We start from the raw sequence: 25,651 nt of genomic DNA, 5'->3' as shown, positions 1-25,651 counted from the left end.
CAAAACAAACTTATCAAAAAAAATTTTAAAAATTGGGGAATTAAGACACTAGACCAAAAAAAAAAAAGGCTCATCGCATGCGCAAAGCGCATGTGATGAGGCCAGTCATTTATAAGAGTGTTGTTAACGGGTATTTTTAGGGTCATTGTTAATAAATTATTTTAGGAAATTTTTTACCCAACTTTCATGGGAAATATAATTTTTTTTTTTAACCATCAAATTTTTTTTTCTTTTCCTACGAAAAGTTTCTAAAAATATTTCATAAACCAATTTCCTTAATTAGATTAGGGTATTAGTTAATTTATCCCCATTTATAATTAATAACATGTTATTTGTGTACTTATAAGCTATGAGCAATGTTAATCACACAATTTTGTTTTATAACACTTTTTAAAATCTATTAAAGTGACAAATAATATTAAAATAACATCATCTCACATCGCATTATAAAATATAAACATCATCTCACATGGATTTTCAGAACAAGCAGGTAAAAAATTGTTTAAAAAAATTAGAAACAAAATTGATGCTGATATGAAGGCTATCAATAAAAGGGTTCTCTTTTTCTTTTTCCTGTCTTTCTTATATGCTGATATGATTAGGTTTATAAAAATAAAAATAAAATGAAAAATTTTTAAAAAAAAATTGGGGTGATTTGGCGGGTGTGAAAATTCTCCACCTAATAAACTCAACTTAAACACATATTTTTAACTTTTTTTTGCCACGTGGCTGCATGCTATAGGATAAGGGGATTTTATCTTATCCCCAATCAACTAATTCACCTCTCACTTTTTCATTTTCAATTTTTCAAGTATTTACTTTATTTCTTCACCTCTTAGCTATGTGTCTTCAGCTCTCCACCATGTAATCACAGTTACGTTACATGGGTCGACTCATGTCTCACAGTTCCTCTGACTTCCATATTGTTATACATCTGGTCCCTCAAGATTTAATTTTATGAGGTAAGAGTTACATCAGATACAGGTCATACAACACAAGAGGATCTGGTTCAAGAAGTCAGGCCTTGCCTCTGTCCATATACAGAATCATTGGTCCGAGTATTGGTTTTCTACCAATTTTGACAATATTTGTTCAGTAAGTTCCATCTGTTCACTGGTCAGTGCATGTGGAGAACCAGATCCTTGTATATCCTTATCGATTCCTCCAAAAAAAAACATTTAAGAACACATGCAAAACCAAAATGTTACCAGTGAGTATTGACTATTGAGCACATTTGAAGGGCAATTTTAGTACCATGCAAATGCAAATATAATGAGTCGTGGCTTTCATCAGAACTGTTGAACCATGTAACCCTCGTGTTTTTGGTATTTTTATTCTATAATTCCTCTTTTGTATCCACTCGAGCAAATACCACATGGTATAATATATCGCATTGTTAATATATTTAACAAGAATCATATGTTTTAATATTTTGATAAACATATAATGAGCCTATGGAGTTCAAGTAAAATATTGGTGATGCGTGGCTCATGAACAAGAGAGCTCCAATGCAATCGAAATCTCAAATTAAGAGAAATATCAAACTAAAAATGATGCATCAGAATAAGAAACATTATCAACTTCTAACACTCAATTATCAAAAATATGGGTTAATCATGCTTCTTCTTCTTTTTTCGAACTATCAAACAAAAAACCAATGGACATTTTCAATACTGTCCGTTATAAAAACATGTTTGTGGTTTTGTGCAAGTTCATTGTTTTGACAGAGATGGAATCAAACGTGTGCAAAATAATTAGATACTGTTAGGGCAGTGGGGTTTTGGCAGGATTAGAAGGAGACAAGGAAAAAGATAAACAAGTGGAAATTGGATGGGAACAATTAAATTCTTTTGATTGGTATACAACTAGTACTGTTATTATAAGTAATCATACCACAAAAATTGATGAGTAATTCTTAGGTATTCTCGGAGTATAGAAAAGTGTGCTTCCTCCTCTCACATTAATGGAAGGTCCACTCATGAAATTCATAATGACGTCCACCATAAATATGAGAGGATGAAACATCATTTTTCCGTACTCTAAGAGTACTTAAAAATTTTCCGAAATTGATAAACAAAATATTACAACACGAATTTTAACAAAAATAAAAATCAAATACCAGAAAAAATGCATAATTTTTGTCGCAACTATTCATATGACTAACTGTAATTAAAAAAGAAAAAGTATTAGGTCTATTCGAAAGTTAGAAACAAACGGTAACAGTCTGCCTCGCAAGAAAGTTATACCCAAAGTTATGAATTTGTTTGCGGTAGAACTCGAATTTTAAAGAAGGATGTGAATGATTGAGTCAGTGTCACCCATGCATCAGGATGGCGTATGGTGGTTCCTTTGTCCCACATGATGTTCCTGTAGCGATCTGTCTTCAATTTTTTTTTTGTACCATTGAGAGGCTCCTCAAGTCCTTTACGCTTGTGGGCCTTGTGTAGTCATGGGTCAATTTCATTGTTTGGACTTTGGAACCCAAAAAGGATTCTCTCAATCAGTTTTAACAGTAAAATTTTTAATTTTATTAATAATAAATGAAAGTGTTCTGTCATTATAACATAGATCGTACCTCTTCTTAAAAAAACAAAAAAAGGTACCAAACTCTAATTTAATATGTGGCTCTACCAACCAAATCTACCTTTTTTTTTCCAATTATTACAGAATCTCCTTTTAGTTAACTCATCTTATCTTTTCAAAAAAAAAAAACTCATGTCATGTTAAATAGTAATTTCATAATTTTTTTATTTTTTTCTACATTAAATGCGGTGTGGTATAATAAGATAATATTTACATTAAATCTTATAGTTCTGCCACATCACATGCTAATGCATATTTTTTTCTTTCTTTTTTACATTTTTTTTTGTCATTTTTGATAAGTACATAATCATATAAAATAACAATTTTTTCATATGTCAATAATTCACGTGTTGTATCCTAAACATTAAAGATAACATATAAGCAACCTATCACAAAACAAGGATCATGATGCTATGTGGTTTTTTTAAAATAATATTATATTTATTATTTCACTAATTTCATCCTAACACGTTAATTAAATAATAAAATGGGAGAAAGTCAGTTTTTTTTTAAGAAAAGAGAGTCAGTTTGATGTCTCTATTTATAGATAAAGGAAACAAAATTACTAGACTTTACCTACAGTTTTGACAGAGTAGATTACAGATTGCCTATCTTAGCGATGTTGGGCTTAGGTTATCCGTAAGTTAACTCGGCCACAAAAGGATAGTCATGTGGGGCCCCATTGTCCTTGGGCTTAAGATTCGTCATGTCCAGCCCCAAATTCTGGTTTGCTAGGGCTAAATTCTAGCCTATTAATGGTACAAAGTTTTTGTATGCCAGCTGCCTTTCTAGGTGGACATTTTTTAGCCACAACTTGTGACTGAGTTATTAGCACTAACCAAAGTGGGCCCGTTTAGTACGAATGTAAATAACATTTTTCAGTTATTTTAAAAATATATGTGGATAAAAAAGTGTGTGAAAATACGTATAATGTTATTTAAAAATTGAAATCATATGTTTAAACACATGTACCAAATATGCCTTAAGTGTGCAAAATGTGCTTCACATTTGAACCTTCACTTATTAGTAGAACACCAATCTCTACTTCATAGTCAAAATTGGTCTCATACTTGAACTATGATTGCTTATGAAAAATATAGTATCCATACTCACCCACATAACACTCTAGGTGTTGACATAATCTCTATTAACTAGCACGTTATAACCATGTGTTGGTCCTAGTTTTCATAAGAATATTTGAGAATTAAATTATTCTTATTAGGGAGTGATCCCACTCCCAATCACACAAGTGAAATATGTTAAGGGTGCTCTGCAACTCTTACACTTCAATCATAAGAGTTGCAAATTTTCACTGACAATTTAATTATTGAACCCCTGAACATCAAAAAATAAATATTCTTATACCAAAGTGATAGTTTAAATTAAAAAATGTATATTAAAAAAAATGATTGTGTATTTCATATGGCCACCACAAAATTCTTTTTTCCCATTAAAGTTAATTCCCATAGTCTTTAATCCCCAGCTATCTTTAATTCCTCGTATGTGACTCATGATTGTACATACTTTAGTCTTATTCCGCTCAATGTATTTTTTAACTCTCCATCTTATCAATGCTTTGAGATAATCTATATGGATGATTCAATTGCTTAAAAATAGTTTTTTTTTTCCTTATAAGTCTGTATTATCCATTATAATAATGATTATGTACTCTACCAATGTACTTATGCTTGCATAATAAATCAACACATGTGAATTGGGTTTTCCAAAATGGATTTCGTGTAACAAATTTCTTATCCAGTTTGCTTCCTCACAGGCTGAAATTAAAGCTATGACTTCAACATCTATAAGAGCATCAACAACGGAGAGGGGGAATGCCAAATGTAAGGGTATTTTAGCATTCAGGCCCAAAATGCTCACTCCATTAGAAATTGTAAAATGTCAGTATTGCAAAAAAAAAAAATACAACTGTCCTACAGTGCGATTCTAAATGTAGAATCGCATTATAGCCCAATTGTATAATTTTTAATATATTTTATTCCCTCCATATAAATTTATTATTTTCTCTCTCTTTGTGTAATACCCCACATAATTTTATTTAAGAGTTTTCTTTAAAATATAATTGGTGGCTATAGGTTTTCTTTTAATTATTACTGCAGCCCACTACCCACTAAGCCCACATCTTATAATACAAACTACAGGGTAGAGGAAGAGATAGTCAGGGTTTTATCTAAGAGGCTAAGAGGTGTTTTCCTTGGAATTAGAGCACATACAATTAAAGAGACAATCAGATTGTTCAAGGTAAGATTTCTCACAATTAGAAACAAAAAAAATTAAAAGTTTATAAGGTTATTTAGAAATTTGATTTGATCCTAAAATTTATATTCTAACATTTAGATTTGCCGCTGGGTATCCACATTAGATGTTAGATTGTTCATTAAGATATATAAATAATTCTAGATTGAGCCATGGGATTTCAAGAATTAATATTTTGGTTTAAGTCTTCCGTCGGATTGTACATATAATATATATATATATATATATATATATAATTGATATAGAAGAAGTCAAAGATTGCGGCTATGTTTTGCCTCTGAGACCTTTCCTTAAGATTATGCTAGAAGTCAAGGAATGCGGCTATATATGATAGATATATAAGTCAAAGAATGCGGCTATGTTTTCATTGCCTCTGGGACTTTTTTTTTTTTTTGTGATTATGCTATGCCTTAAGGTTATATATATTAGAGTTGAAATAGGCTTTTACGTTCTTTGGGTTTTATATATCTACATATATTAAATCCTAGGGTTATTACAACTTGTATTCTAGAGCAAAAATCAAGCTTTTAAAGCTTAAATAATGTATAAGGGTTTACTTTTGTAGGGGCATATATCTAATCCTGAGTTTACAATATATTGGTTACTGCCTCTAAGGTTTGATAAATTCAAGAAAACATTTTGGTTAGAAATTCCTTACATTGGTGTTATTAATAAGTTCAACAAATTATAATCATAGTGAGTTAGTTGTATAGTTCTATAAGCTTTATGGTTGAAGAGAATATTGAGTATATTTTCATGATTGATTATAGGTCCTATTTAAGAGTGTCTTGAGGCTCTTTGGAGGTTATTTTGGCTGGACTTTCAGAGTGATTTGAGTACGGTAAGTAATTATGCATAATATGCACAAGTTTTGCTCTTTAGGTTCTTAGAAGTTAAAGATTTTCAAAGTTATATTTTTAAGCTTACATTTTTAAAAGTTTATCAAAAAGCATTTTTACACTATTAAAAGAGAAATTTTAATTGGCTTTTAAATAATGTTTCAAAAGAAATTTCAAATTTTAAATAACGTTTTGAATGTCTAAAACCCATTTAAAAGATGATTTTTAACTAAACTATTTTCTGAAAATAATTGAGTTTCAAAGTAAGTTTTCTAAAAAGATTTTTGTTCTTTAAATTGTTTCAAACCAAGAGATTTCGAAGTCATATTCTTATTTTTCAAACGGTATTTAAGACGTTCCTTTTAGCAAACTGAATTTTCAAACTTACTCAAGAATTGTAAAAACATTTATATAAACTCTTCAGTTTCTATTCGTTCCCTAAGAGAATCAAGCATCTTTTGATTTATGTTTCAATTTGATATTGTAATATTCAATATGTCTTTATTGTTGGAACAATTGTTAATATTGAGAAAATTATTATATGTTGTATAAACTTTATTGTTTGTGATATGTGACTCAAAATGAGTGTTATTAGAATTGATCAGATATATGTGTAAATCCGCTCACAGGATTGTATGTGAGAATATGTGTTGATCCCTCACCAGCAGGAGTTAGATGTTGGTATCCGCTCACAGGATTGTATGTGAGAATATGTGATGTGTATATGTGACACTGTGCTCTGATCAATTATTTGTATGTGTTTCCAAAAGACTTTAAGATATGATTATATGTGTATTAAGTGATTCTTTACATGTTTTGAAAACTATATTGGATATTTTGAGTGAAATTGTGAAATCAAACTCGTACTTTGCTTGACTCTATTCCGTTGTGTATTCTGTATAATGACTTACTAGATGTGTGGTTCACCCCATCAATTAATATTTTCATATTAAAGTGGAGTTGGGAATTAGAACCTTTGGATCGCTTTGTGAGGTGCAAGGTAGAGCGTGGAAGTTGTAGGCGGTTTCAGTGTTACTTGAAGACTCATAAAAATTTTAGTTACCTTTGTTTTGTAGTTCACATTTTATATAGTGGAGTTTACTTTCAATTTGTGGAGTTTTGAAAAGATTATTAGTTTTTTTTTTTTTTTATTCCGCTTAGACTTCACAATATTTTGGAGATTATTATAAATTGTGGATTTTAGTTATTATAAGAGGTTTATCAGAAGCATTGTTTATTTGGAGTTTTATGGAACAATGTTTAAATAAATTATGTTTATTGAGCGAGGTAAGGTTAGCAAGTTAGTCATGTATCTAAATTCATGTTTCATGGATTTGGGTCTTGACACTTTCTCTCTTCGTCTTCCATCTCTTCTCTCTCCCTTGTTATTGTTCTACCCTTTCTACTTCTCAAACTAGAAACACCCTCTTCTCAAACCCAAAACCCCGTGTGGTGGTGGTAGCGGCAAAGGTAGACGTGGCATAAAAGTTTAGTTGATGTGGTAGTGGCAGCGGCATGGGTTGTGTGATGGCGTGGGTCTAGGTCGGTGGCATTAGGGGATGGTGGATTTCAATCATGGGTGGGTTTCTCTCTGTAGTTGCCGTCATGAGTGAGTTTCAGTCATTGGTCAGTTTTGGTTGTGGGTTGGTGGATTTTAGTATTGGGTTTGCTGCCATGGGTAATAGGTTTGCTGATCGGCCCGGTGGAATGGCGAGGTGGAGATCAATGTGGTGACTTTCAATATTGGTAAGATCGGCGGCGATGGGTTTCTAGATCGACGAGATTGGCAATGGTGAGTTTCTGAGTTTTAATATTGTGTTTTTTTTTTCTCTTGGTGATTATGTGGTGGTTGTTTCTTGTGGATGTGGTTGTTATTGGTGGTTTTTAGAGGCTTCTTTGTGTTTTTTTATTCTCTGTGGTGGCTCTTTCTTGTGCTTGTGGTTGTGGTTGGTGGTGGGTTTGGTGGTCGGAGTTATGGGTTTGCTTAGATTGGTGATGGGTTTGGTGGAGATCAACGTGGGTGTTGATGGTGTGGTGGTGGCGTTGTGGTGGTGACTGTGGTGGGTGGTTAAGAGAGAGAATCAGAGATTAGAGAGAGAAGTGATAAGTATTTTTATATTATTTTAATGTGTAGTATGGTGAAATAAAAGTTGGGATGTTGAATGAATTGTAAAATGGTATTGTATAATTGATAAAGTAGATTTTTTGGATGGTAAAATAAGATAGGATAGAATTCCCCATTGTGGATGCTCTAATAGAGTTAGCAACAATTGTTTGGATTCTTGATAGGCACAAAGTTGGTCTTCTAATGGTTTGTCAATCAGTTTCTATGTTTTCATTTATTTCTTCTACAAATTTCAAAAACTCGTTACATATTTGAACAATTAATCCTAAATATTAAACTTGTGATCAAATAAGATGTTTTATTAATATATGTTTTAGTTTTAAAAAAAATAATGAATTAATCATGTAATGTATACATTTCAATTAATCTTTGATAGCATTGAGTCGTGAGCTTCATTGATGGAAAAATATATCATGTTACAGGTACATGTATCATCTCCCTTATAGTTGGTGGGTCCCACTTAACTATGAGGAAGATGATACATATACTCAAAACAGTAACAGGGTATACTTCCTTTTCATTGAGCATTGTAGGAAGGATAAAATTTAAGTACAGTACTTTAGGTGTTGTTTCTTAGGTTCTCTTTTTAAGATTCAGTTATGTGACTACTTAACTAAAAAAATACACTTCCATCCATGAGAAAAAATCCATATGGCAGAATTTTAAAAGGAGAACTTAAAGAACAACACTTAAATACTGTACATAAGTGTTGCTCTAGGAAAAGCCAAAATAAAAAATGGTGTTAAACTAGTTGATACTTGATAAGTGATGTATGAGAGACGAGTATGGGCTGGGCTAGTTTACAAAGTATCTTAACGCAACCAAATTAGATTGGGGCTTGCAAATAAAATCTCATTCAAAAATTACTGGTTGGCTTTCGAACACTTTGGGCTTGGTGAGCAGCCCACTTGACTCTCACTCAACCCATCTACAAAGGCCTCAATCAAATTGAAAGTGGTTGTATCTCCAGACTTCAATACAACAAAATTAATATTTTTTTCAAAACGGAAAAAAAAAATTATATATATATATATGAGCAAGTTTTTTCGTGTTCTGGCCCATCAATATATTCTACAAAAATCAATCCTATGCCCCATAAGGAATTTTGGGCCCTCGTTTGGCCCTTCTTGACTCCCACTTATCTTATCCTACATCACACTACACTTCTACTTATCTAATCCTAGTTTTTAGAGGACGGCAGCCTTTTTTTTTTTTTTTTTAGCCACAGCTTTCATGTTGGTAAGATGATGTCGGTATTAGATCGGCTTATTTTGTTGAAATTAAAAAATTTTTGTTAAAAATATTATAAATAAAAGTAAATGTTACTTGAAATAGTACACTGAGATTTATAAATAGTACCAAAAAGTGAAGTGAGATCCATAAATAATAGCAAAAAAACTGAACAGTAAAATAAATTTGCAAAAAATAAGCTAGCCAAACAAACACTGAGTTATTGAATAATTTTCTATCTTTTTTTAATTTTTTTTAAAAGCCTATCATTTTTATATAAATATTATTTTGGGATAATTACATTTTACCTATCTGTGGTTTGCCTCTAATTTGATGTGTCTACCCGTGGTTTAAATTTTGACACTTTACCTACATGTGATTCCCACCGTTACTCTGCCGTAACTCACCTCTCCCTCAGCCGTTAATCTAACACAGAATATGTAAAAAAAAAAAAAAACCCAAACAGATCAAAACACACCCACTCCCAAAACTCACTCACTCGATAAGGACAAGGAGATGAAACCCAGCCATGCTAGATAAAATTGAGGTATGAATCTAGATGTAGGATTTGTTCATGAACCAAAGATATTGACGCATCATTCTTCTTCTTTTCTGAAGCACTATTTACTCTGTGTTGAGTTTAAGATTTGAATTCTATGTTTGTAGTTCCTTTGGTATTGTATATTTAATCCCACATACTTTGTGTTTAAAATTTTGGAGCAAAAGATAAGTTTTATCCCACTCTAAGGTGGCGTTTAGATCCACGTTCACGTCTGCGTTTCTCTTCTTTGTGCGTTTTCAACCTTTTTTTTTTTTTTTCAGCCGCAATTGTTGACCAATTCTCCTGTGAACAATACACCCGTGCACTGTTCATGGACCCACAAACTTCACTTTTCAGTAATTTTTCATTAAAAATGGGTCCTATAGTACTATTTACACATTTAAAAATTATTCTGCTACGATGTTTTTAATTTTTAATTTTCAATTTTCAGTACTAAATTCTATTCAAATGGATCTTAAGTTTCAATTCAGGCCCCTACGTTTGGGCCTAGGATACTTAATTGTTTCCCCATTTCGTAGGGAAACCTTTATCACTTAATAAAATGTGAGAAAGTCTTTTTTTTTATCTTTTTTTTTAGAGAAAAGAGAGTCAGTTTGATGTCTCTATTTTATAGATAAAGGAAACAAAATTACTAGACTTTACCTACAATTTTGACAGAGTAGATTATAGATTGCCTATCTTAGCGATGTTGGGCTTAGGTTGTCCGTAAGTTAACTCGGCCACAAAAGGATAGTCATGTGGGGCCCCATTGTCCTTGGGCTTAAGATTTAGCATGTCCAGCCCCGAATTCTGGTTTGCTAGGGCTAAAGTCTAGCCAACCAATGGTACAAAATTTTTGTATGCCAGTTGCCTTTCTAGGTGGACATTTTTTAGCCACAACTTGTGACTGAGTTATTAGCACTAACCAATGTGGCCCGTTTAGTACGTGGGTAAATAATATTTTTTGGTTATTTTAAAAATATACGTGAATAAAAAAGTGTGTGAAATTACGTATAATGTTGTTTAAAAATTGAAATAATATGTTTAAACACATGTATCAAATATGCCCTATGTGTGCAAAATGTGCTTCACATTTGAACCTTCACTTATTAGTAAAACACCAATCTCTACTTCATAGTCAATATTGGTCTCAAACTTGAACTATGATTGCTTATGAAAAATATAGTATCCATACTCACCCACATAACACACTAGGTGTTGACATAATCTCTATTAACTAGCATGTTATAACCATGTGTTGGTCCTAGTTTTCATAAGAATATTTGAGAATTAAATTATTCTTATTAGGGAGTGATCCCACTCCCAATCACACAAGTGAAATATGTTAAGGGTGCTCTGCAACTCTTACACTTCAATCATAAGAGTTGCAAATTTTCACTGACAATTTAATTATTGAACCCCTGAACATCAAAAAATAAATATTCTTATACCAAAGTGATAGTTTAAATTTAAAAATGTATATTAAAAAAAATGATTGTGTATTTCATATGGCCACCACAAAATTCTTTTTTCCCATTAAAGTTAATTCCCATAGTCTTTAATCCCCAGCTATCTTTAATTCCTCATATGTGACTCATGATTGTACATACTTTAGTCTTATTCCGCTCAATGTATTTTTTAACTCTCCATCTTATCAATGCTTTGAGATAATCTATATGAATGATTCAATTGCTTAAAAATAGTTTTTTTTTTCCCCTTATAAGTCTGTATTATCCATTATAATAATGATTATGTACTCTACCAATGTACTTATGCTTGCATAATAAATCAACACATGTGAATTGGGTTTTCCAAAATGGATTTCGTGTAACAAATTTCTTATCCAGTTTGCTTCCTCACAAGCTGAAATTAAAGCTATGACTTCAACATCTATAAGAGCATCAACAACGGAAAGGGGGAATGCCAAATGTAAGGGTATTTTAGCATTCAGGCTCAAAATGCTCACTCCATTAGAACTTGTAAAATGTCAGTATTGCAAAAAAAAATACAACTGTCCTACAGTGCAATTCTAAATGTAGAATCGCATTGTAGCCCAATTGTATAATTTTTAATATATTTTATTCCCTCCATATAAATTTATTATTTTCTCTCTCTTTCTGTAATGCCCACATAATTTTATTTAAGAGTTTTCTTTAAAATATAATTGGTGAGCTATAGGTTTTCCTTTAATTATTACTGCAGCCCACTATTCACTAAGCCCACATCTTATAATACAAACTACAGGGTAAAGGAAAAGATAGTCAGGGTTTTATCTAAGAGGTGTTTTCCTTGAAATTAGAGCACATACAATTAAAGAGACAATCAGATTGTTCAAGGTAAGATTTTTCACAATTAGAAACAAAAAAATTAAAAGTTTATAAGGTTATTTAGAATTTTGATTTTGATCCTAAAATTTATATTCTAACGTTTCGATTTGCCGCTGGGTATCCACATTAGATGTTAGATGGTTCATTAGGATATATAAATAATTCTAGATGGAGCCATGGGATTTCAAGAATCAATATTTTGGTTTAAGTCTTCCGTCGGATTGTACATATATATATATATATATATATATATATATATATATATATAATGGATATAAAAGAAGTCAAAGATTGCGGCTGTGTTTTGCCCCTGAGACCTTTCCTTGAAATTATGCTAGAAGTCAAGGAATGCGGCTATATATGATAGATATATAAGTCAAAGAATGCGGCTATATTTTCATTGCCTCTGGGACTTTTTTTTTGTGATTATGCTATGCCTTAAGGTTATATATATTAGAGTTGAAATAGGCTTTTACATTCTTTGGGTTTTATATATCTACATATATTAAATCCTAGGGTTACCACAACTTGTATTCTAGAGCAAAAATCAAGCTTTTAAAGCTTAAATAATGTATGAGGGTTTACTTTTGTAGGGGCATATATCTAATCCTGATTTACAATATATTGGTTACTGCCTCTAAGGTTTGATAAATTCAAGGAACATTTTGGGCAGAAATCCCTTACATTGGTGTTATTAATAAGTTCAACAAAGTATAATGATAGTGAGTTAGTTGTATAGTTCTATAAGCTTTATGGTTGTAGAGAATATTGAGTATATTTTCATGATTGATTATAGGTCTTATTTAAGAGTGTCTTGAGGCTCTTTGGAGGTTATTTTGGCTGGACTTTCAGAGTGATTCGAGTGCGGTAAGTAATTATGCATAATATGCACAAGTTTTGTTCTTTAGGTTCTTAGAAGTGAAAGATTTTCAAAGTTATATTTTTAAGCTTACATTTTTAAAAGTTTATCAAAAAGCATTTTTACACTATTGAAAGAGAAATTTTAATTGGCTTTTAAATAATGTTTTAAAAGAAATTTCGAATTTTAAATAACGTTTTGAATGTCCAAAACACATTTAAAAGATGATTTTTAACTAAACTATATTTGGAAAATAATTGAGTTTCAAAGTAAGTTTTCTAAAAAGATTTTTGTTCTTTAAATTGTTTCAAACCAAGAGATTTCGAAGTCATATTCTTGTTTTTCAAACGATATTTAAGACGTTCCTTTTAGCAAACTGGATTTTCAAACTTAATCAAGAATTGTAAAAATATTTATATAAACTCTTCAATTCCTATTCGTTCCCTAAGAGAGTCAAGCATCTTTTGATTTATGTTTCAATTTGATATTGTGATATTCAATATGTCTTTATTGTTGGAACAATTGTTAATATTGAGAAAATTATTATATGTTGTATAAACTTTATTGTTTGTGATATGTGACTCAAAATGAGTGTTTTTAGAATTGTCAGATATATGTGTAAATCCGCTCACAGGATTGTATGTGAGAATATGTGTTGATCCCTCACCAGCAAGGGTTAGATGTTGGTATCCGCTCACAAGATTGTATGTGAGAATATGTGATATGTATATGTGACACTGTGCTCTGATCAATTATTTGTATGTGTTTCCAAAAGACTTTAAGATATGATTATATGTGTATTAAGTGATTCTTTACATATTTTGAAAACTATATTGGATATTTTGAGTGAAATTGTGAAATCAAACTCGTGTTTTGCTTAACTCTATTCTGTTGTGTATTCTGTATAATTGCTTACTAGATGTGTGGCTCACCCCATCAATTAATATTTTCAAATTAAAGTGTAGTTGGGAATTAGAACCTTTGGATCGCTTTGTGAGGTGCAAGGTAGAGCGTGGAAGTTGTAGGCGGCTTCAGTGTTACTTGAAGACTCATAAAAATTTTAGTTACCTTTGTTTTGTAGTTCACATTTTATCTAGTGGAGTTTATTTTCAATTTGTGGAGTTTTAAAAAGATTATTAGTTTTTTTTTTTTTTATTCCGCTTAGACTTCACAATATTTTGGAGATTATTATAAATTTTGGATTATAGTTATTATAAGAGGTTTATCAGAAGCATTGTTTATTTGGAGTTTTATGGAACAATGTTTAAATAAATTATGTTTATTGAGCTAGGTAAGGTTAGCAAGTTAGTCATGTATCTAAATTCATGTTTCATTGATTTGGGTCTTGACACTGTCTCTCTCCGTCTTCCATCTCTTCTCTCTCCCTTGTTATTGTTCTACCCTTTCTACTCCTCAAACTAGAAACACCCTTTTCTCAAACCCAAAACCCCGTGTGGTGGTGGTAGCGGCAGAGGTAGGCGTGGCATAAAAGTTTTGTTGATGTGGTAGTGGCAGCGGCATGGGTTGTGTGACGGCGTGGGTCTACGTCAGTGGCATTGGGGGATGGTAGATTTCAGTCATGGGTGGGTTTCTCTCTATAGTTGCCGTCATGAGTGAGTTTCAGTCATTGGTCAGTTTTGGTTGTGGGTTGGTGGATTTTAGTATTGGGTTTGCTGCCATGGGTAATAGGTTTGCTGCCATGGGTAATAGGTTTGCTGATCGGCGTAGTGGAATGGTGAGGTGGAGATCAATGTGGTGACTTTCAATATTGGTAAGATCGGCGGTGATGGGTTTCTAGATCGACAAGATCGGCAATGGTGAGTTTCTGAGTTTTAATATTGTTTTTTTTTTTTTTTTCTCTTGGTGATTATGTGGTGGTTGTTTCTTGTGGATGTGGTTGTTATTAGTGGTTTCTGGAGGCTTCTTTGTGTTTTTTTTATTCTCTGTGGTGGCTCTTTCTTGTGGTTGTGGTTGTGGTTGTGGTTGGTGGTGGGTTTGGTGGAGATCAACGTGGGTGTTGATGGTGTGGTGGTGGCGTCGTGGTGGTGACTGTGGTGGGTGGTTAAGAGAGAGAATCAGAGATTAGAGAGAGAAGTGATAAATAATTTTATATTATTTTAATGTGTAGTATGGTAAAATAAAAGTTGGAATGCTGAATGAATTGTAAAATGGTATTGTATAATTGATAAAGTAGATTTTTGAGATGGTAAAATAAGATAGGATAGAATTCCCCATTGTGGATGCTCTAATAGAGTTAGCAACAATTGTTTGGATTCTTGATAGGCACAAAGTTGGTCTTCTAATGGTTTGTCAATCAGTTTCTATGTTTTCATTTATTTCTTCTACAAATTTCTAAAACTCGTTACATATTTGAAAAATTAATCCTAAATATTAGACTTGTGATCAAATAAGATGTTTTATTAATATATGTTTTAGTTTAAAAAAAATAATGAATTAATCATGTAATGTATACATTTCAATTAATCTTTGATAGGATTGAGTTGTGAGCTTCATTGATGGAAAAATATATCATGTTACAGGTATATGTATCATCTCCCTTATAGTTGGTGGGTCCCACTTAACTATGAGGAAGATGATACATATACTCGAAACAGTAACAGGGTATACTTCCTTTTCATTGACCATTGTAGGAAGGATAAAATTTAAGTATAGTACTTTAGGTGTTGTTTCTTAGGTTCTCTTTTTAAGATTCAGTCATATGGCTACTTAACTAAAAAAATATACTTCCATCCATGAGAAAAAATCCATACGGCAGAATCTTAAAATGAGAACTTAAAGAACAACACTTAAATACTGTACATAAGTGTTGCTCTAGTAGGAAAAGCCGAAATAAAAAATGGTGTTAAACTAGTTGATACTTGATAAGTGATGTACGAGAGACGAGTATGGGCTGGGCTAGTTTACAAAGTATCTTAACGCAACCTAATTAGATTGGGGCTTGCAAATAAAATCTCATTCAAAAATTACTGGTTGGCTTTCGAACACTTTGGGCTTGGTGAGCAGCCCACTTGACTCTCACTCAACCCATCTACAAAGGCCTCAATCAAATTGAAAGTGGTTGTATCTCCAGACTTCAATACAACAAAATTAATATTTTTTTCAAAACGGAAAAAAAAAATTATATATATATGTGCAAGTTTTTTCGTGTTCCGGCCCATCAATATATTCTACAAAAATCAATCCTATGCCCCATAAGGAATTTTGGGCCCTCGTTCGGCCCTTCTTGACTCCCACTTATCTTATCCTACGTCACACTACACTTTTACTTATCTAATCCTAGTTTTTAGAGGACGGCAACCTTTTTTTTTTAAGCCACAGCTTTCATGTCGGTAAGATGATGTCGGTATGAGATCTGTTTATTTTGTTGAAATTAAAAATATTTTGCTGAAATTAAAAAAATTTTGTTAAAAATATTGTAGATATAAGTAAATGTTACTTGAAATAGTACAGTGAGATCTATAAATAGTATCAAAAAATGGAGTGAGATCCATGAATAATAGCAAAAAAACTTAACAGTAAAATAAATTTGTAAAAAATAAGCTAGCCAAACAAACACTGAGTTATTGAATAATTGTCATTTTTGTAAAATTAATTTTTTTTTAAAAGACTATCATTTTTAAAAGACTATGAATAATAGCAAAAAAACTGAACAGTAAAATAAATTTGTAAAAAATAAGCTAGCCAAACAAACACTGAGTTATTGAATAATTGTCATTTTTGTAAAATTAATTTTTTTTAAAAAGACTATCATTTTTATATAGATATTATTTTGGGATAATTACATTTTACCCACATGTGGTTTGCCTCTAATTTGATGTGCCTACCCACGGTTTAAATTTTGACACTTTACCTACCTGTGATTCCCACCGTTACTCTGCCGTAACTCACCTCTCCCTCAGCCGTTAATCTAACACAGAATATGTAAAAAAAAAAAAATTAAAAAAAAACCCAAACAGATCAAAACACACTCACTCACTCAATAAGGACAAGGAGATGAACCCAGCCATGCTAGATAAAATTGAGGTATGAATCTAGATGCAGGATTTGTTCATGAACCAAAGATATTGACGCGTCATTCTTCTTCTTTTCTGAAGCACTATTTACTCTGTGTTGAGTTTAAGATTTGAATTCTATGTTTGTAGTTCCTTTGGTACTGTATAGTTAATCCCACATAGTTTGTGTTTAAAGTTTTGGAGCAAAAGATAAGTTTAATCCCACTCTAAGGTGGCGTTTAGATCCACGTTTACGTCTGCGTTTCTCTTCTTTGCGCGTTTTCAGCCTTTTTTTTTTTCAGTCGTAGTTTTTGGCTAATTCTCCTTTGCACAATGCATTCGTGCACTGTTTATGGACCCACAAACTTCACTTTTCAACAATTTTTCATTAAAAATGGGTCCTGCGGCACTATTTACACATTTAAAAATTATTCTGTTACAGTATTTTTAGTTTTTAATTTTCAATTTTCAGCAATAAGTTCTATTTAAATAGACCTTAAGTTTCAATTCAAGGCCTCCTACGTTTGGGCCTGGGATACTTAATTGTTTTCCCATTTCGTAGGGAAACCTTTATCACCTAAGAATCTAGCATTGACTCTAGTAAACATAAGAAATGAGTGTGTAACTGATGTACAAAACTAGAAGCCTTCATTCCTCTACAGGAAATAGTTTTTTAGGTTTAAAACTAGACAGGTTTTTATTGCTATGGGTATTTACTACAAATTTGGGTTTCATCTCCCAGATTTGGTATATTTAGGAGGTAGTACTTTTTTTATTAATAATGTTGACCCAGATAAACTTAGGGATTATAAATAACCCAAAATCAAAGCTCCTTCTTCCTTGGCTTACTTGCACAATCAAAGCCCAGATGGTTCTCGGTCTAGAGTCTCAAGCGAAGCGCATTACATTGTGTAGGATCTTCGTTTGGTGAGCAAGTTAGGTTGGATGGGAGTGAGTGAGTTTAGGAAGTGAGTGTCTTTTGATATGTTTGGGTTATTTATTTATTTATTTATTATTATTATTATTTTACATATTATGTGTTAGAGTAACGGCTGAGGGAGAGGTGGGTTAGGCAGAGTAACGGTAGGAATCACAGGTGGGTAAAGTATCAAAATTTAAATCACGGGCAAACACATCAAATTAGAGGCAAACTATAGGTAGGTAAAGTGTAATTATCCCTGTTATTTTTCTTCACAGTTTCTCACTTGAAAATTTTAAAGGCCCAACCCATAGGAAAAAATCATGCGTCTTTGGGTTTTATTTGGTGGAGGGAAGAGTAGAAGGATAAAATCAATTGGTAGGATATAAAATATATTTTGTTCACCATACAAATTTGGTAGAGATGAAGAGTAGTTTACTATTATATATTTATTATTAAAAATAGAAAAATGTAAACGTGGGGTCTTTTCATACTTTTATTTCTCAATGATATTTTATTCCCTCTTTTCTTCCTAATCTAGAAGGGGGGAAATGGTTGGTTTGGTTGAAAAACTTCATCCACATCCATTTTCTTTCCAATTAAACCATAAAAAAATCACATTTTCCTCTTCATTCTCTTTCTCCAATTTTTCATCACATTCATTTTTACCCCCAACCAAATATAGTATAAAATTAAGTTAAGAGAAATATAGCTCATCCGAAACTTTCTCATATTTCCAATAAATACGCCCAAACTTCAAATATCCTATTAACAATTAAATTAATTTTTATATAAAAACAAAAAAACCAACTCAAAGCTACTGCTTACCTTCCAAAAACACAAATCAAGAATTGGTAGCATGTGCAATTGTTCTCTTTTCTCTCATAATTTTTAAAAAATTAACTTTTTTTTTCTTTTAAATTTAAGAGTTGAGATTAAAAATTACTTTTTTAATTATCCCACAATTTGTTTCGATAAAAAATCATTAAAAAAAAAAGAATAGTTTATTAGTTTATTATTATTTTTTAAATCTCACTTATTTAAAGGTGCTGCTACCATATTAAAAAAAAAAAAAAATTATAAAAACAATTAAAAAAAAAAAAAAAACCTCAAAATCCATTCTACACAAAACGTCAAAGCCCTTCTTCAGTAGACTTCTCCTTACTACTTTCCCCCACTTCCAAAAATTCTCTACTTTTCCCTCTTTTCAATTCAAAAATCTTCTCTACAAACCACCAAAAAACCCTAATATCAATAACCAGAAAACACTCAAAACCTCTGAAATCTGAAAAAATCAAGTTTCGATTATTATGGAGTGGAACCCCGAAACCCTACAGTTCCTCTCCCAATGCTTCCTCCACACACTCTCCCCAGTTCCCGAGCCCCGTCGCATCGCCGAGTCCTCGCTCTCCAAAGCCGCCGAAACTCCCAACTACGGCCTCGCCGTCCTCCGCCTCGTCTCCGAACCCTCCGTCGACGAGCAGATCCGCCAAGCCGCCTCCGTCAACTTCAAAAACCACCTCCGCGCCCGATGGGCCCCGGCCTCTCCCGACGAATCCAGCCCCCTCATCCCCGACTCCGAAAAGGCCGAAATCAAAGCCCTAATCGTCCGCCTCATGCTCTCCTCCACTCCCAAAATCCAATCCCAGCTCAGCGAAGCCCTAGCTCTCATCGGCAAGCACGATTTCCCCAAATCCTGGCCCACATTGCTCCCGGAGCTCATCGTCGAGCTCCAGAAGGCGTCGCAGGCCTCGGATTACGCCTCCATTAACGGTATTCTCGGCACTGCTAACTCTATATTTAAGAAATTTCGTTATCAGTATAAAACCAATGATCTCTTGCTGGATTTGAAATACTGTTTGGATAATTTCGCCGCGCCTTTGTTAGAAATTTTTCTCAAAACCGCGGCTTTAATTGATTCCGCCGCCGCGGTCAGCCCCGCGGCAGTGATTAAGCCGCTTTTCGAGTCTCAGAGGTTGTGTTGTAGGATTTTCTATTCGCTGAATTTTCAAGAATTGCCCGAGTTTTTCGAGGACCATATGAAAGAGTGGATGACTGAGTTTAGGAAGTATCTAATTACTAATTATCCTGTGCTTGAGAATAGTGGGGCTGATGGGCTAGCCATCGTGGATGAGCTTAGGGCCGCGGTGTGTGAGAATATTAATCTTTATATGGAAAAGAATGAGGAGGAGTTTCAGGTGTACTTGAATGATTTTGCGCTCGCGGTTTGGAGTTTATTGGGGACTGTGACTCAATCTTCAAGTCGTGATCAATTGGCTGTGACTGCAATTAAGTTTTTGACCACGGTGAGCACGAGTGTGCACCATGCTTTGTTTGCGGGTGAGGGAGTGATACTGCAGATTTGTCAGAGTACTGTGGTACCGAATGTGAGGTTGAGGGAGGAGGATGAGGAACTCTTTGAATTGAATTATGTTGAGTTCATTCGGAGGGATATGGAGGGTAGTGATCTTGATACTAGGAGGAGAATTGCGTGTGAGCTTCTTAAAGGGATTGCGACCAATTATAAGCAACAGGTCACAGAGATAGTTTCTGCACAGATTCAGCATTTGTTAACTTCGTTTGCTGCAAACCCAGTTGCAAATTGGAAGGATAAGGACTGTGCCATATACTTAGTTGTCTCCCTTGCTACTAAGAAGGCTGGGGGTAGTTTGGTCTCAACAGATCTTGTTGATGTACAGAGTTTTTTTGCTTCAGTTATTGTGCCGGAGTTGAAGGGTCAGGATGTGAATGGGTTTCCAATGCTTAAGGCAGGTGCACTGAAATTCTTTACAATGTTCAGGAATCAAATATCAAAGGATGTTACAGTTCAGATTTTCCGAGATATGATTCGGTTCCTTGTTGCAGAATCGAATGTAGTTCATTCTTATGCTGCAAGTTGTATTGAGAAACTGTTGCTGGTCAAGGATGAGGGGGGAAAATTTAGGTATACTGCAAACGACATTGCTCCGTTTTTTGTTGAGCTGATGACCAACCTATTTAATGCCTTCAAATTTCCAGAGTCCGAGGAGAATCAATATATAATGAAGTGTATCATGCGGGTTCTTGGGGTAGCAGAAATATCTTCTGAGGTTGCTGGAACTTGTATTTCTGGACTGACCTCTATTCTCATGGAAGTTTGCAAAAACCCAAAGAATCCAATTTTCAATCACTATCTGTTTGAGTCTGTGGCCATTCTTGTCAAGCGGACGTGTGAGAGGGACCCCTCTCTTATATCAGCTTTTGAAGCAGGCCTCTTCCCTTCCCTCCAGCTGATATTAGCCAATGATGTAACTGAATTCTTTCCTTATGCGTTTCAACTGCTAGCTCAGCTCGTTGAATTGAATAGACCACCCATTCCTCCAAGCTACATGCAGATTTTTGAGATTCTTCTATCACCTGAGTCATGGAAAAAAGCTTCAAATGTCCCAGCACTTGTGCGTCTGCTTCAGGCCTTCCTTCAGAAGGCACCCCATGAGCTTAAGCAAGAAGGGAGGCTTATCAAGGTGCTTGAAATATTCAACACACTTGTCTCATCGACTAGTACAGCTGAGCAGGGCTTCTATGTGCTCAACACTATTATTGAGAGTCTTGAATACGATGTAATTGAACCCAACATTCGTAATATTTGGGCTATCCTTTTTGGACAGCTCCAAAAATGGAGAGCAGTAAAGTTTTTTAAGTCTTTTTTGATACTTATGTCACTCTTTGTAGTCAAACATGGTTCTATGAAGCTTGTAGATTCAATGAATTCTGTTCAGGCCAACATATTTTCCGTGATTGTGAAGCAGTTTTGGATACCTAATCTTAAGCTGATCACTGGAGCGATTGAGCTTAAGTTGACTGCAGTTGCTTCAACCAGGCTTATATTGTTTATGAGTGAACCTCCAGCTGTTTTGGATGCTGCATATGTTGAACTGTGGGGAAGAATGCTGGATAGCATTGTTACTCTCCTTTCACGGCCAGAGCAGGATAGGGTTGAGGAGGAACAAGAAATGCCAGATATTGCAGAAAATGTGGGTTATACTGCTACCTTTGTCCGTCTTTACAATGCTGGGAAGAAAGAGGAGGATCCTTTGAAAGATATAAAGGATCCAAAGGAGGTTTTGGTAGTATCATTGGCTGGGCTTTCCTCCCGAAGTCCTGGAAGATACCCCCAGATCATCAATCAATATCTTGATCCAGCAAATCAAGCAGCATTACTTCAGCTTTGCAACACTTATAATTGCCAAATAGTTTGAGTAAGTACTTATTTGAAGCTCACTTTTATTATTTTACTATTGTGTTGCAACCATCATTAGTACATGAAAATGTTTGTTTTGATTACTATTAAGAAAACTTGATATTTAAAAATAAAATAAAAAATGTGTAAAACACAATGGGGCTTATGCTGAGTCAGTTGTAGACTGCGAGATCTGTTCTGATACAGGAAAGCTTTTGTTCTTGTTTCATGTTGCCTGATAGTTACATGCAACCATTATGTATATTGTTATTACCCAGACTAGGCATAGTGTTATGATATAATCAGCATGATCCTCTTATTTATTGCATTGGTTTTCTTCTCCATCCCTCTAAAAGTCTGAGTTTTGTGAAAAAATATTTTGAGATCCTCTCTTTTCCAGTGTGTACTCCCTGCCCTCCTGTTTCTTTCCCAGTAAATGACTAAAAATACTTTATTAGAAAAGATAGATATTAAGAGAGAAATCAAATAGTACAAATGAAAATTTCTCTAGAGAACATGAATCTACATCAGATATTTAACATCAAATTTGAGAGATTGACAAGTAGAAAATGAACTAATTTTCTAGAGACATAATAACATTGAATTGAATCCATGAATCAGGTGTGAACTGAATCCCTGTATTATGATTCTAGTGATGTCACAAAGGCTAGCTTTTATTTCTATGGCTGTCGTCTGTATTGTAAGCATAAATTAAGAAAATGATGTAAATTGGACTTTTAAATTGTATGGTAGAGTGAATAAGTTGTCTAATCAACGTTAGTGCTTATAAAAAAAAAGAAACTCTTAGATTTTTTTTTTTTAAGAGTTACAAATTTCAGCTTCAAATTCTTTTGGTTTAATTTAAACATGGACCAAGGGAATTGTTGTAATTTGGCCTCCCTGTTTAAGTGTTTATATACTTACTAACTGCATTATTCTGTTTACCCATTCTTTTTCTTTCTTTCTTTTTTGATAAGTATGTTTATCCATTCTTCATTCTATTGATAATGGTAGAGAATAGGAAATAATAATTGAGAAGTTGTCTCACTTCCTTAATGATATGAAAAATAGACGTTTTAGGTTTACTCCCTTACATGTTTATACCTTAGATGAAGATCTTATGATTTGAGAATTGTGCCTTTGATTTTACCTGTCACTCTACTTAAATACTAAGATATGCTCCCTTAGGATTGTGGATCAGTTACATATGGCGGTAATTGCATGATGAACATAAGTCTTGCTTTTTCTAAAGAGATGGAGAGGTTATGGTTACATACTGTTTTGTGCTTAAATGGGGTTGTGATTAGCTAAATATGCCCATGGCTGGTTTGGTGGGAAAAAATTGAGGGGGGGGGGGGGGGTGGTTTTGTTTTGTTTTGAAGTCCTACTGGGATTTGAAGTAAAGTGCAAAATTTTCAAATATAAACCCAGTTAGTATATTTTCTAGTGAAATTTATTCTTTACTGATATTCTTAACGAAGCTTCTCTTACATTTTTAGGACAGACGCATGCATACAAATGTATGTACATATTAATGTATAAATGTGTGTTCAATATGTTTTCATATATTGTCCAGCCTCCCCCAAATAAAAATTCTTGACTTCACCCCTAGATTGTAAAGAAATTAGTTTTGCATATATAAGGTATAGATTGTAAATATGGAAATGAGGATGGTACATTATTTTGTTTGTAGGAGCTATATCTTCTTTTTTGTTATTGAGCTGGCAACGTTGTTGGCACCCATAACATGAGAATCCTCTTTTGTACACTGAATTGTTACTTGTATTCGCATATATTTGTTAGGCTTGTTGCTTCTGTTATTTATGTACTCAGTGCACTGAACTCTCAAGCTAGTCTTATGCTGGCTTGGTAGAGAATTAGGTCGAAATGTTCTTCAAACTTTATTTATTAGTGTCACCCGTTCTATGGTATTCCTCTCTACCATATATTTCGTGCTTTATCTTTTTGGCCAAGAGGATCATCTTATCATCCGATTTTGCTACCTTACAGGATCTTATCAACAATGGAGCGGGGTTAATTTTGGTCAATGTTTCAATGAGTCATCTTCAGCGTGCTTGGATTGCGTGGGATAGTTCAGCTGTTTTTTTTTTTTTTATCCAGCTCCTATTTCACTGTTCATGACCAATATGCAACATGAACAGTAACTTTTTTATTATCTATACTACTGTCGAAGGGTTTTTCCTTGTTTGAATTCCTCATTTTTTTAGTTCAAAAATGCTTCTACAGCTATGTTTAAGTAGAAACAAAACTAAAGGACAATTCGGTAAAAATGCAACTCTAACTTTCACTAAAACATTGCCTAAAAAATAAGACCATTCTTCTATTAATTTTTAAATTGATTTATTCATTTATAAATTAGATTTTTAAAATAAAATTATATATATAAAACAATTAAATACAGTTTTTTTTTACAAAGTAGGACCACTAAAAAAAAAAGCTTCATCTCATCTCACGCGCGTAGCGCGTGTGATGAGGTTATTTTTTTTTATTGTTTTAAATTTTTAACAAAATAAGCGGTATCTAAGCGCACTCTTGGTACCTTTGCGCGTGAGATGAGGCTTTTTATTTATTTATTTATTTATTATTATTTTTAATTTTCAACATAATAAGCGGCATCTAAGCGTATTCTTGATACCCTTGGTGAGCAAACGGTACATTACTGTTGCAGTCAACTGGTCTCAGCACCATGCCATGGTGAGATGTGGAATTTTTGGGTGAACTGTTTTCTTCGTCAGATTACCATGCACAACAAGCAGATGGTAGTTCCACAATGTAGTTTTTTTTTTTTTTTTTTAAATTTGAAAAAGGGCCTCCATCTTCCTGATGTTTTCATGGTGTCATGTTTAGCCTACATTTGTCAACAAATTGTAGACTATATTGCGATCAACCAAGTTATATTGGCTTCATAATACATGCGTGCGATAGTGTCATTTTTGTTTCAATTTTCAACAAGTTGTCCAATGGAACTATCGGCATCTTTTGTGATTAACATGTTTTAGCTTGAAGTAGGGTCTTAAAAAGTGGCAAATGTTGCACGGGAAAAAGAATACCCAACAAAATCTAGGCAAAATTCATGGCAAAGAACCTTTTTTCGAGCGGTTAGATTAAGATACAAATCATCTATTCTACTTTTTGTGTTTTGCTTTATATTCTGATACATCATGTGATTGATTTTTTTTTTTCTTTTTTAAACTTGAGATAAGGAAAGTAAGAAGATACGGGTCAAGTGTCAAGTAATTGAGAGCACAAATTATTGAACTCCTGAACATTACTTTGTCCAAGGGAGTAGATGTATCATTTTTTTTCTTTTTTCTTTTTGAGATGGTTACAAATATATGCATTAATATACTGTTGATTTTACAACTCAAATCCTTTATTTCCTTGTATTCCAGGCACTTCATGTATAGAAGCACTTCATGTATGGAGAGGTATCATTTTGCAGTGGTTATGAATATATCAATTGGTCTATAAACTATTTAAACTTTCTTTAATTTTTTGTTCTTTTTTCTACTAAACTTTCTTGAATTTGTTGTTTCAAAGCTGATACCAACTTATAATGATTAGGCTTAGCACTTGATATTATCTAGTTGAATTCCCGCACGATGTGCGGTGCAATTTATTGTTAATTTTCTTCAATATTTTAATAAGTTTTGTCAAAAATCTTGTAACTCAATTGTTTGGCACCTCAATTTTCAATAGAA

The 25,651-nt window shown here is 33.3% G+C and overlaps 1 protein-coding gene across 1 annotated transcript; it reads left to right on the top strand.

Moving 5' to 3' along the window:
• Nucleotides 1–18,869: 18,869 nt before the first annotated feature.
• Nucleotides 18,870–24,144, top strand: LOC142640678 (exportin-2-like). Its single transcript, XM_075814881.1, has 2 exons — nucleotides 18,870–21,948; nucleotides 23,940–24,144. The coding sequence occupies exon 1, from the start codon at nucleotides 19,021–19,023 to the stop codon at nucleotides 21,946–21,948; it is 2,928 nt and encodes a 975-aa protein (XP_075670996.1). The 5' UTR covers nucleotides 18,870–19,020; the 3' UTR covers nucleotides 23,940–24,144.
• The last annotated feature ends 1,507 nt before the right edge of the window (nucleotides 24,145–25,651 follow it).

This window comes from Castanea sativa, chromosome 6 (assembly GCF_040712315.1).
Source record: "Castanea sativa cultivar Marrone di Chiusa Pesio chromosome 6, ASM4071231v1".
NCBI classification, from domain to species: Eukaryota; Viridiplantae; Streptophyta; class Magnoliopsida; order Fagales; family Fagaceae; genus Castanea; species Castanea sativa.
Note: the sequence above shows the minus strand (reverse complement) of the source record. Positions and strands in the feature narration are given on the sequence as shown.